The 13,275-nt window shown below is 40.8% G+C and overlaps 1 protein-coding gene across 1 annotated transcript in view; it reads right to left on the bottom strand.

Moving 5' to 3' along the window:
- The window catches only part of TPH2 (tryptophan hydroxylase 2), a 51,622-nt gene that overhangs the window by 17,907 nt on the left and 20,440 nt on the right, over nt 1–13,275 (bottom strand). Inside the window, exon 8 of the mRNA XM_035544244.2 lies at nt 10,815–10,941. Coding sequence (XP_035400137.1) covers nt 10,815–10,941 — 127 coding nt within the window. The remainder of the gene's footprint in view (nt 1–10,814; nt 10,942–13,275) is intronic.

Raw genomic sequence — 13,275 nt, 5'->3', positions numbered from 1 at the left:
ACTGGGTTACCTGCCAGAAATCTGTAAATACACAACAAATTATATGAATATGCATTCAGCAAGGTGGAAAAAAAAGTATACTAAGCAAGTATTTGTGAGCACAAATTGCAGATCTTCCCTGTACAGACAAAAGCACAGGCTGTTTACAGCAGCTCTGGCCTAGAAGTGACTTACCAAACGTAAAGGTCACTGAAACAATCATTAATGACCAGGCTTCCACTCATGTGCAAGGTTTCTGCTCTCATATAGGTACTGAATTCATTGCTGACAAATGACATAAGCTAATATGTTTCTTGAGAGTTGAAAAATTAATCCTATAAAGGTGTTTACATGCTAGAAACGTAGAATGTGGTGTAAGCTATAATGTTAACTATTTATACGGTCAAATTATACATTTGTAACAATTGTGGCCTACTGATTCAAGAAAGGGAAGAAAAACCTTTAGAAAAAGAGCAACATGTTTTATGGGAAAAAAGGATAACCTGGGAGCACACACTCTTTCCAGCATTTCTTTTAAAAGAAATCCAAACTGTTTTATCTAGGGCTATTAGTGGATACCATATTTTATCAATGCCACGATGACGATCTGCAGAAAGTTCTCCACAAAATACAGAAAATATAAAGCTTACAGATACAAACTGAAGTAAAATTATCTTGTCAAAACTAATGCTTTGTCTGAGGAAAAAAAAAATGACACCAGGCTTGAACCAAAGAAATGGCCCGATTGGGGCAGGAAACTGCCTGAAGCAGCACTGTCATGGTGCTGCTCTGGTCACGTTGCCTACGACACCGTCAGGCACAGCTAGAATCAAACCAAAACAACCAAAATTACAGATACAAGGCCCTTCTCTGCAGACTTCTCTTTGGCTTCAACAGCACCCTGAGGTTTAGAATATTTGCTTTAACTTCCCAAAATCATCAACAAAAACCCTTTATACAATAACACTCAAAGGCCTACCAGCCCTAAGAAGCACCTAAGCGAGTCTGAGGCATGCTCTACCACTTGCACTTGCCTTTGACAGAGACGTGCATGACTATAAAACCACGTGCTCTCTGGAGTTGGCTTTTTTCCTGCAGAAGCCCATATTCTGAATAACGTTAATCTTTTGCTTGCCAAAAACTGTTAATTTTACAATGGCAAATCCTACCTCCATTTCCATGTGTACAACCATATTGACTTTCAGGCAGACCTACATGGAAATGTAGGTCTGTGGGCTAAACCCTGCCTTAACTCTTTGAAAGCAATGGCAAGCCTATCCTTGGCTTTCTGAGGTGTCAGGACTGGCCCTGTAATTAAGATATACTTACAAAAATATTGTCAGATCACCCAAAAATATCTGAATTAAAAATGTATGAGATCATATTCTATGCAGCACTCTGATGCCATTTGATAGAAAGATGACAACGGGCACAAGAACTACTTCAAAAGCTGTAGCACCAAGTAATTGAGCCCTCAGCATAGTTAGCTCTTTATGGGTAACAGACATATTTTGTCTTACTTCCCTACTTTTCTCTGAGCACACAAAGAAACTACTCAGGAAAATGCTTGTTGAGAGAACTAGACTGAATACATGTGATATGCTTAGTCCTCGAGCCTGTATCTAAAACAATTCAGATTAGCACAGTTGTGAATATTAAATTGGGATCTTTTCAGCTCTGCACAAACATGAATTTTTAGACTGTTTCCATAAAATGATAGTATTTGGGTTATAGATAGTAGCTACAAGTATCAGTGTCTTTCCGGAAGCAAAATCGTTTACTGAAGTACTCCAGACAAGCTAAAAGACAAGTGTATGGTTTGAGGACTTTGCTCATTACACATAATTAGTTTGATTTCTGCCTGAAAGCAGAATCTCCTGGATTTCTTCTCCAGATGGTCCCACCAATCCTCGAGAGGAGGGCTGGGTGTGCAGGGCTGCAGCCACAGTTGCACTCCGCAGTGCAGCAGGGTGCTGAGATGCTTGAGCAAGGGGAAGCTGGAGCTGGCCCACCCCAACAGCATTCAGATCCTAGCCAGGTAACCAGGCAGCTGCATTCATGGGGCTGATCCTAACAGGACTCAGTAGGGCCGGCCCCACATGCAGTCACCCAAACTTTTTTCCACAGCACTCCTCAGCTGCTCTGGCTCCACAGAAAGCATGGGTAACACTAACTCACCCATCTGGACACTCACAGCACAGACAATCCCTCGGTCCTAAGTGACACCTAAACACATCTGAAATTAGTTACCACGTGATGGACTCCTTCACTTCCCCGCAATCCTCTTTCCTCTAATGCTTTTTTTTTCCCCCATTTTCTTTAAATATTCATTCCATAAGTTATGTGCTTTGCTAGTGGTTATTACCCAAAACACTTGTGCAATTGCTGCTCATTGGAAGCAACAATTTGTCCTCGTTTCATATTGTGTATAAAACACTCTTTATGCCCTTTTGTTAATATATTTCCTACTCTAGGTCAAAAGAGAAAAAAATATGAAAAAAAAAAACACCATCAATAGTCGTAGATTGTTTCCATCTATTCCACAACCCATCTCACTTGGATGCAGCACTGAAGACCTTTGCTATTTGTGTGCATTCCTGAACTCTACAGATTCTTCCCAAGCTGTTTTTTGAGGATCACTTTCATCACTGTAGTAGCAGAGCACACATTCAGTATGAGCTATTGAAGTACCAGCAGAGATTACTATTGCAGAATCTGCAATTTCTTAATGAAAATGAAGTTGCTTCTGAAAATAAACAAATGTAATTAGCAAGCCAGTGCTGTGTGAAATGTGCACCATTCTCTTGTTAACCTATGTGTCAAAATGTATTACTTGTGTGCATGTAAATTTGCATTTGCAGTTCAGTAACCTCACAGATCATGGTCTAACCACTTTTGGAAATATAATCCTACAAGAAATAAAAACAAATCCAGTGTCTGGCTATAGTTTGTTATTTTATTAGAGGCTTTCTCTTCAGCATTTCTAACTGCTTAGTGCTTGATCTTCATAAACAGCATTCTGTCTAAAAGGAGTTATATTATTTCCACAACAATTTCTAATTCTTTCCCTGCTCCCAGTTAAGTCAAATTAGTCCTCTCTTGCATCTAGCTTCCTCTTTACAGGATAGGACCCAAGTACACAAACATGTTATTAAACAACATTATGTCAAGTTACTTGCGGGTACAAAATTTTGCTTGGTAGGGCAACTTGAGATCCTCTCAAAAGGCAGGTCAATCACCCAAACAACTGCTAGAATGCAGGACAGATTCATCCTGTGTACCCTCATAACAACAGATGAACTATCCTTCTTGTTCTTAATTTTGAGTAACACCATACAAAGCATGAAACGTTCCATTTCCAGATGTAGCCCATCCTGTGACCTAGCCTAGAAACTACACAAAACAGGAAGTTTGTTTATAAAATATTTTGCAAACCAAGATTTTGTGCCACCCTCTACAAATCAAAAGCAAAAAATAAAAATAAATTCCAACAGCAGTGGTCCAACTCCCCACCTCTGTTGCTGTGGCTGACAACATGATTTCTCCATCATCTAAATTATTTCTCCCATCCCCTCACAGAACTTGCAGTAGCAGAAGCACCCCTTTGTGCCTTCTGCTGATCAGAAACTGTAGGAACTCACATGCTTGAATAGTGATGCTGGTTGATAGAGATGGATCCACTGATTCCTACTCCCCTCCTGCACCTGGATGCAGCCCATTTCTCTCATCCCCAAGCAGCAAACCATGTCAGCTACCAGGTCCATTTTCCTGCCATACAAAAGGTCTTTAAAATATATGGGCTCTCATTTCTATAGCAAGAACATTCAAAACTGGCTTTACTCTGTAGTGCTGCTCTTAACCAAAACTGGCATTAGGGCTGGAACTGTTCATTTACCCCGTTGCCCAGCATGATGATTGAGATACCCTCTCTCTTCCTTTTCTTTTCCGGTTCTAGCCAGAAGAGTGGAAGAGGTTCAGGGAAGAAATAGCATGCACATAGTTACAGAGCATCTTCCACATGACAAATAACTAAAACTATTGCTTTTCAATGCACATAAGGAGACAACTAAGGGAAAGTATGATGCAGTTCTGTGGAGTCATGATGGCACTGAGAAAGTGTATAGGGATGACTTGATGACTTTCTCTTCAAATATAAAACTATATGGCATCAAAAGAGCTAGTAAGAAGCAGGTTAGAAACAACTGATGGAGATAGTTTACCAGACAGTGAAGAGCTGAGTCACAGAGCTCTCTGCAGAAGGTATTGTGGGAACTGAAAATCTACATGTCTTCAAATACAGACAGCTGTCACTGAACAGATATCCATTCAAGAAAATTAAATGCACAGAAGCCACATTTGGCTTAAGAGTCTCTGACTGTCAGAAAGCTGGAAAACATTCAAAAAGAATCAGGCATGCTTGTCCCCTCCTTACCCTTTCTAAGCAGCTGCTCAGGACTGCCCTTGGGAACAAGGCACTGGCCACATGGGCTGACCAGTACAGCAGTCCTTACAGACCCAAACCTGGCAATGCTGTCCAAACCCAGGACAAAGACTTCAACAGACTGTCACAATTCCTGCAGAAAACACACACGGGTTACTCCTGTTTCATCAACTCTTCAAATTCTCCCTGTAGCAACTTCTCTGGAGTGCCAGCTTATTTTTATGTAGTACAGAGCCATTTGTTTTGGAGATACAAAGCTAGTTAGATATTGCTGCTGAGATTTTGTTCTTGTGCCATGAATCTCTGATGTGATGACAATGAAAATGCACTGCAAGGGAACATTGCAGTATTCTAAAATATTAAATATTGATCTCTGGAATCTACAGTTTTCCCCCTTTAATCTGGCTCTGTGATAAATGTCCTATACTATCTTTTCTGATCACCTATTTGATTACAAATGCAGACTTGACATCGTTGCTTCAATTAGTTTATCAAATAGCCCTTAAAATAAGCCCTTAAAATCTGGGGTCAAACTATTATCTGTTATTAATTCCTTCAAAATATTATGGAGAGCAAAACCTGAGATTAGGGCATGCTTTTAGAGCTGCAGTCTGTGGGCTCAGCAACACCTCACCAATCAAAGGAGAGTAATCCACCAGTACGTCAGCCTTCTCTCCTGATTCAGACAGACTTGTATGACTTTGCAACGATTAAGACCACAAGGTCTCGTCAGCATTGTCTTCTGTTTTTGTTTCAGCTTCAGATTTTACATTTGAGCAATTTCCAAACATATCCACATGTAGGTGTTTTCGCCTGGTCAAAGTCAGGAACAGACATAGCCCACGCCATATTCTCATACTTCTCAACTGATGAACAATATGGATGACAACATTTTCAGTCTCATGCTGTGCGGCAGGACAACGTCTAGGTGTAGTTTTCCTTCACATATATTTCAGCTTTACAATCCCAGGTTTTACATTGGGAATTGGTTCATCTTCTCTAAGTGACATGCATCCCCAATCAGAGTTGTTTCATGTCTCCCATAAGTCTGTCAAAATTTACTCAAGCAGTTTTTAAATCATATTCATCACACCCAGCTATTCATGCTGCAGCTCTTTAATTAACTACAGGTGCAGCTGGAAGCAACTCCTTCGCAAGAAACTCCATTATGCCTCCATTGGACTTAGGGTACTCACTCTGCTCACTCCTGGCATTTGTCACACAATTATGGCATACATTTGGGATACGGAAAAAAGACTGAGTAGAGATTTGAATGTTAAACTTCAATATGCTCAGTGAATGCCACAGCTCTTGGGCTATAATAGCAGGTTTCAGTTGGCCAATACATAATTATTTTTATATGGTAGAACGGCTTCAGCAGGGGATCTGATCACAGACTAGCACAGTGGTTAGTTTGCTGCCTATCATTTTGCAAGTATAAATGAGAAACATTCAAGAAACCTTGATTTTCCAGATGCACAGTGGGAATGTTCAAAATCTCAAGTATTTTCATAGTTTTCTTCTCTGCTCCATTTGTTCATTCATGGAGGAAGGCAGTTACCCAGTTCACAAGTTGTACTTACAGCCTAACACTATCGATAGCCCCTCTGGGAAACCTAATCTGTTGTTTTGAAGATGAGAGATCACAACAGTTTGTGCTGTCTAGTATGACCACAAATGCTGCATCTACCCAAAGTTAGCGAATGCAACTCAGCCTTTATCTGCAATGCTCCCATTTCTTCCATTCTGGTCATCTCCCCCTCAGGTGAAGGGTCCAGGAAAGAAGTCTTAACGAGGAGCAGCTGAGAGAACTGGGGTTGTTCAGCCTAGAGAAAAGAAGGCTCAGGGGAGACCTTATCTACAGCAAGGTGGGGATTGGACTTCTGTCCCAAGCACCAAGTGATAAGACGAGGGGAAATGCCCTCAATTTGTGCCAGTGGAGGTTTAGGTTGGATATTAGGAGAAATTTCTTTACTGAAAGGGTTGTGCAGTATTCAAACAAGCTGCCCAGGGAAGTGGTGGAGTGACCATCCCTGGAGATCTTCAAGGTGTGTGTAAATGTACAAGTTAGTAGCATGGTTTAGTGGTAGACTTTAGTACTAGGTTAGAGGTTGGACTAGATGATCTTAGAGGTCTTTTCCAACCTGAATGATTCTAAACATAATGTATAATTGTCCTGAATCATGTGCCAGTTGTTCAGTGTAGGAGAAGAACTTGAATGAAGCCAACAAAACCAGACAGCAGAGATCCTCAGGGAAGACAGGCAAGTAAGCTCACATGAATTGCCATTGACTTCTGCCAGATAGGAGGTTCTGAACTTTTTTTTTTTTATCCCAGCATATGTATCTAAAATATTTTGTATGTGATTCACACACAGATAAATTAAGGTCATCAGCAGAAATACACCATTGGCCTCAGTCATTATCCAGGCAAGGTAAAACATTCAGATTCATAACAACCTTGAAATGTATTCGCAAGACCTCACCACACACAATTCCTTCAAATTAGGAAGCAATTCACTATTGTGATTTTCTGCATAAAGACTAGCAAAACCAAGAGAAATTGCTTGATTTTTGCTGCCCCATGCTACAAAAATACTGGGTAAAAATATTGCTAAGAAAAATGAAAAGGCAACAATTTTTCAGTTTTGGAGAGCCGAAGGTTTAAACGTACCTTACAGTAAGAAACTATTGGGGGAAAAAAAAAAAAAAAACTTACTAGGGCTAATTAGTCCATAATGGACAAATACTTGGATGGAAAGATTTCACAATAAACCGCATACAAACCACAGATACTGCCCTAACCTCCTCTTTTCTGAATCACCACCAATTTGCCCCAATTTCTGAATCCCCACTCAATTTTACATACATGTCCACTACTTACTGCCTTGCAAAGGGCAACCTGAGCTATGCTGAAAGAGCTCAGCAGGAGTTGGGAGTCATTCCTGCCATCAGCAAGAGAGAGAATCCTGCTTATTGGCTTGCAGCTTTACAAAGACAGCTGCTCTCAGGCTCCCAAGTCCACAAATTACAAGATAATATTGAAATATAAACCGAGGTGTATTTTTTGCACAATTTTCCTGACAGAACCTTATATTATGTGCTGTTAAATGTGTTGTAAATGATATATTACATAAATTAGTTGAAACACCTCATGCCAAGTCCTCCCTCCAGCATATAGTTTGATAGGTAAGCAGAAAAGACAGTCTTTGTTTATTAGTACTATGTGAAAATAGAAAGACCAAGCATGCTTGAAAAATCAACTCAAAACCATTTTTTACAAAGTCACACACAGTAGCTCAAGACATTAGTTATGATGATCGTAATTAGTACCCAGACATACATGGCCAATATTATATTTCCTCAACTACTAACTGTTTTGTACCACAGGACAAGCAAAACAATGCATTGTGGAAATATTTTGCCTTGTTGCAGTAATCTGTCTCTCATTCACTTGTGTGTTGTTTTTTTTCTTACTCCCCTGAAACATTGTAAAGGGAACACTATCTCTCTAAAAACACTGCTAAGATGGTCTTTTTGCTCTTTCAATATGCCATTTCTCAGGGTAACAGTGCTTAACTTTGAAAAGGAGCAGCAGCCATCTCTTCCCCCTTGCCCCAGCCTGACTACCAGACCCAAGCAGGAGGCAGAGGTACACTCACATCCCTCCTTTTTCAGCCCTCTTCCCCTGCAGCTGGCCAGCACCTCCACAAACTCTCCCATCTAATCTGTGCCCTCAGCGGGGTTGCACAGGGGTGACTAATTGCCATTTGGCAAACCATTCTGGTCTGCCCGGGGACCAGACCCCTGCTTGCTCCCCATCCACCGTGTCAGCTCTGCAGGGACAAAACTATCGGCACGTTCCTTCGCAGCTCAGAACTGATGGCACACAAAGAGCAGATCTATCAAGGCAGATACAGGGTGGATTTTGAGAGCAGACTGGAGCGGAAGATTAGCAAATCACCTGTAATAATACTTCCCTTTCTGGTCTGAATTCCTAAGAGGCATTTTCCTCTCTTCCTAAGCCATTGTCCTCCCGGTAAGGGCTCAGCTGTTAATGTCACTATCTTTTGAAACAGGTCATGATAATGGCAAGCTTGCCTTGAGCATATTGCTTCGAGCTCATTAATATGCATGTTCTCCCTCCATTCATTTGTTTCTCTATTTACTTTGAAGTTGCCTAGCTGGAACCTGCGCTGTTTTTTTGTGTTAAGACTCTTGGCTGGCATTTTTCAGCTTGCTGGTTTTTGTTGGCTTTTTTTTTTATATAATTCTAGGATGGAAATGGGATGGAATATTGCAAAAGTCAGTTAATAGCACATCAGGTGACATTTGGTGCACAACTAAATGCGTTTCTTGGCCTCCTCACCCTCTCTGGTGAGAGATATTCTTTCTACTTGCTCTCAAACTGACTCTGTTTACATTGCAAATTTTAGGACAAGTAATGTCTCTGTATTTGTCAAGCACCTGCCCCCAGGGAGTATAGCCCTTCATTGTGCTTCTACAAAAAATAACAACACCTGAGTTACCATAAGGCTCTTTATAAATGCCTCTTCCACCTGAAAGAGCTATTTCCAGCATGGGAGGAGAAATCAACTTTGACTCAGATATCAAATTCTCAGTGTGATAAGGGAAAGTGACTCAGCTGTCTTCTTTTATTTTTGGCTTTGTGATTCAGGAGCAGTTCATTGTTCAGATGACACAGTCAGTCATAACTGGGAATTTCTGGGAGGGGGGAGAGTAAAAGCATTTATATAATATTCAGAGGTCATTTTGAATTAATATCTCTCCCAAACAGATTAGTCTCAACCTTGTCCTCTGCAACAGGCCCGTGCCATCTAAAGTTATTAAGGGGAGAAAGACTTGGATACACCACTTTTCTCAAAATACCTGCAGAAATAGCCAGTTAGCTAGTTTCTCTTGAGGCTGCAAGTCATGACAAGGTAAGTCTGCTTCCTACCAAGTCCCTTCCTAGCAAATTTGCATATAGACACAACTTTCATGAGTCCTCCATATGAACAACCGTTTCTTCTCAGTAGACAGCCATTAGAAAAGCAAAGAACGCATCCTGAAGCATGTGAGAGGAAACAGACGGAGCAGGGTATCAAACCTGTATAATTAGGGAGTGAGGCTTTTCCATTAAATAAATTTGGTGGCCTCATCTGGAGGACTACAGAAGAAAGAAAAAAAAAGGGGGTACAAACAAACTCCCTTTTCAGTAGATGGGACTCAGTAGATGGGACTCTAAGACAGTGCTAAGCCAGTGCATCAAAACTATGACAGTTTAACAGAGCCTTTTTTGAATCTGCTTTCAATAATGGATCCAAGTTACTTCCAACCATTAAAATCCTCACTGTGCTTCTCATGTAGGAAAGCAGTAGTACACTGGGCAAGTTTTAAGGTAACCAATTTTTCTGCTGGATCTCACAGAATTTTTCATCAGATGAAATATTTAAATATTGAGTTGTTTTCTAATGCAATAATGTTTATGAAATTATTTGCAGCATTGGTTTTAACACAATACACAAAAGCAAGCTGCACACAGCAAGCTAAAACAGGACAGCTGAACTGAGCAAGCAGTATAGCCCAGGGGTCACCAATCTATGTAATGATGCAAAGGACAGCACGTGAGCTATTTGGAAAATGGCACTGCAGTAGGGCTGACAGGCGGGCAGGAGCAGAGAGTCCTGGCAGCTTGACATAGCCCTTCAGTGCAAACCCTCACACAAGAGGCAGGAAGGTTCCAGTTGGGTGGTCATCTAACATCTTTAACATGCAGCCTCTTCTGTTCTCACTTTCTTTTGGAACATGCCTCATTTGATGAAACATAAAATCCAGCTCACAGCTACTGGCTGAGGCATTTGACCTCAGTCTAAATCTACTGCTGCACAGCCTTGGCTTCGGAACTACATGTTCTCCAACAGGAGCAGTAACAAGGATCCAAAATCATCTCAAAATCTATCACACTACAATACAGTGAACATCTGCAAGACTGATCAGTGAGTACAGAAATAGCAGTGCTAAGAGCCAAAGTGGCCACCTGTGGAGGAAACTAACTGTAGAGCTGAGAGCACACACCAAAATGTTTTCTCCCCCTCCCCTCTTGCAAATTACCTTGCTTACTTGTTTTCAGCACCTTAAAGCAGACAAAATCCATCTCAGCTAGCCCTTGAAATTGGATGGTTATTGCATATAAATAATAAAACTGACTACTTAAAGATGAGTGTTCAGCTGTGCTCTTATTAAAAATAATGGAAAAACACCTAAAGCTCTGTGATTGTCACATCATAGTCATCTGAAAACACAGTCAGCTCTCATAAGACAATACATGTCACTTCATCAACCAAAAAGGAGGACAGATAAGAGGGAGCATGCCACATAATGAACTGACTCACGGTGGCTAATTTCTGAACATCTTCATCAGATGCTCCCAGTGAAGCGAGTCCTATCTCTTGCGAAAACTGGGCAAATTTGGGATCAGCAAGTAGAGGCACATGTCCCAAGAGTTCATGGCACGTATCCCTAGGGGAATAGAAATGAGAAGAGAGTCATTACAGAAATAAATTCCATAATCAATTTGACATAAACCATTTTACATGGGTCTGACCTCTACTTGAAAAGTCTTACCACAAAGCATGTTTTTACAGGCTACCTCTTCCCTCTGTATGGTTCTGTAGAAACACACAGGTTTACTTCTATTAACTGGGTTAACACCACCTGTTCCATGATTTCCCCATCATTTCCAGACTGACTGGTAGGGCATGATCACTGTTGTCTTCCAGTCTCAATTCCATGAAGAGCGAATTGCCCAGAGGAAAGCCACTTGTCTCATATGTACATTTTTCGGCAATTCTCTCCACATGAATCAAGTTCAAAATCCTACACTCTTCTTCTTCTCCATTACCCCTTCCACACCTGGGTACAGCTCCATAACCAAACATTTTGCTACTTGCCACAGGAAATTTAGGGCATTATTTACAGAAATATCTTTGTGGTTTTCATTTTGCCGTGACTTCCTCCTGAAATTAAGAAGTTGCTTTCATTATGAAGTCCAGTTCTCACCAAGCAGATTCCAGAAAAAGCAGAGAACTTGTCTTGTTTCAGAAAAAACTACTGTCCACACCTGTAAGTGCATTATTAGTCACAACAAAGTACGAATATAAGTCTAAAAAAAAACCTAACCAAACAAACAGAAGTGCACATGCATCATCTACAAAAGCTCTCAAACAATTCTGAAAGTTTTGGTGCATTTGTTCACAGAAAATAATGGAGTTGGTAATAAAGTTCACTTTAAAAATCGGATCTGACATTTCCTTTGCTTTTGTCTCTTCAAAGACACTTCTCTTTTTTTTTTTTAAGCTGTAAACAAATGTTTTAAAGGCAGGGAGAAAACATCAAGCTTTCTGCCTTCTATCCAAAATCATCCAATTTGTCTTTTATAAACTATTTTTGTTCTAAAAGACATAGAACCTGACACTTCAGATAAATCATAAACAGAAAAACAACCCTCTATATAATTTAAAGCCTCCTATTCTTACTCACTACTCTTTACCATGAAGCCTGTGCCAACTGTGCCTAGGTAGGTAATGGTTTCTGAATGCATGCAAATGAACATTAGCATTTTGGCACTCCTAGTTTGCCTCACCAAAAGCTGATCAAATATGGTTCCAGTATCATAAGGTTACTTGAAAGTCCCTCTTCTCAGCCCAGCTGGCCTCACTGAGAGATGCTTGCCAACATTTCTTTATGCTACCTTCCTACTTTTTGGTGAGACAGGCACAGCTCAGAAGTTGCGCATGACAAGTTGGAGCCAAGCTCGCATTCAGGTAATTCACTCAACCATCTAGAAGAATTTCCAAATCTCACTTATCTTCTTTCCTAGACATACGTATTTCCCAAAGAAGGGTGGAGGTAAGAGGATGCTCATGACACACAATGCAACAAATACGTTCCACAGATGTTACCTGGAGATTCAGTTGCAGCAATATAGACTGAGTGCTCAAATTTATTGTGTGCCAATATAGTTATGCTGTGTTCTGTGAAGTTCTGATACGTACAGGCGGCCAGGAACAGCATCAAACTTGCATAAGGAAAATTGCTTCCCCCACCCCATCCACTGCCTGGGAAAGCTTGCCCTTCCTTTAAGATCTTCCTTCCTTGTTCCTACATCACTGCATGTCCTTCAAGAGCCTGGGAAATTCACAACTTCTCCTTATTTGTATTTATTCAAAACCAGCTGGCAAGAAGGCTTTTTTTTGTTGTTGTTTTAATCATCTCCTCACCCCTTCGATTGGCGATGCTCTGAGACTTACAAGATCAACATTTCCTACCATAGGAGCTGTAGCTTAGATAACCCAGCTTTCCTCATTGGAGCTCAGATATGAAAAATTGGCTTGCTCTGCATGGTATCATCTCTCTGTTCAGGAGATGGTTTGCATCACTTGAGTGGATAATCATCAAAGGTTAATGACCCTTCTTTATTAATTCAGTTCTAGTCACAACAATTTCTTGTCATCTCCTGCAAGACTGAGCTCACTACAACACAAAGGACTGCAGGGAAATAGAGTTTGCAGTCTGATGGATGCACCCAGAGAACTCCCAGCACCAAGCAATTCTCTGGAGGAACCCGATTCCTCTAACCATCACCTTCAATACTGAAAAGGGCCACAAAGCCCATTCTCCGCAAGTCCAGAGCCCTACCTCCACCTCCCATCTTCAGTGAAATCTACACTGATTGCTAAATACTTCACCGGTCCAGACATATTTAAGGTGACTTCATATCAGTAGATCAAATAAAAGCAAAGAAGATAGAGTGGGACTGGCTTCAAGCTCCTGGCTTCAGGTAAGTGCCCTTGG

This window comes from Cygnus atratus, chromosome 1 (genome assembly GCF_013377495.2).
Source record: "Cygnus atratus isolate AKBS03 ecotype Queensland, Australia chromosome 1, CAtr_DNAZoo_HiC_assembly, whole genome shotgun sequence".
Taxonomy (NCBI): Eukaryota; Metazoa; Chordata; class Aves; order Anseriformes; family Anatidae; genus Cygnus; species Cygnus atratus.
This window is presented reverse-complemented; position numbering and strand designations above follow the sequence as displayed.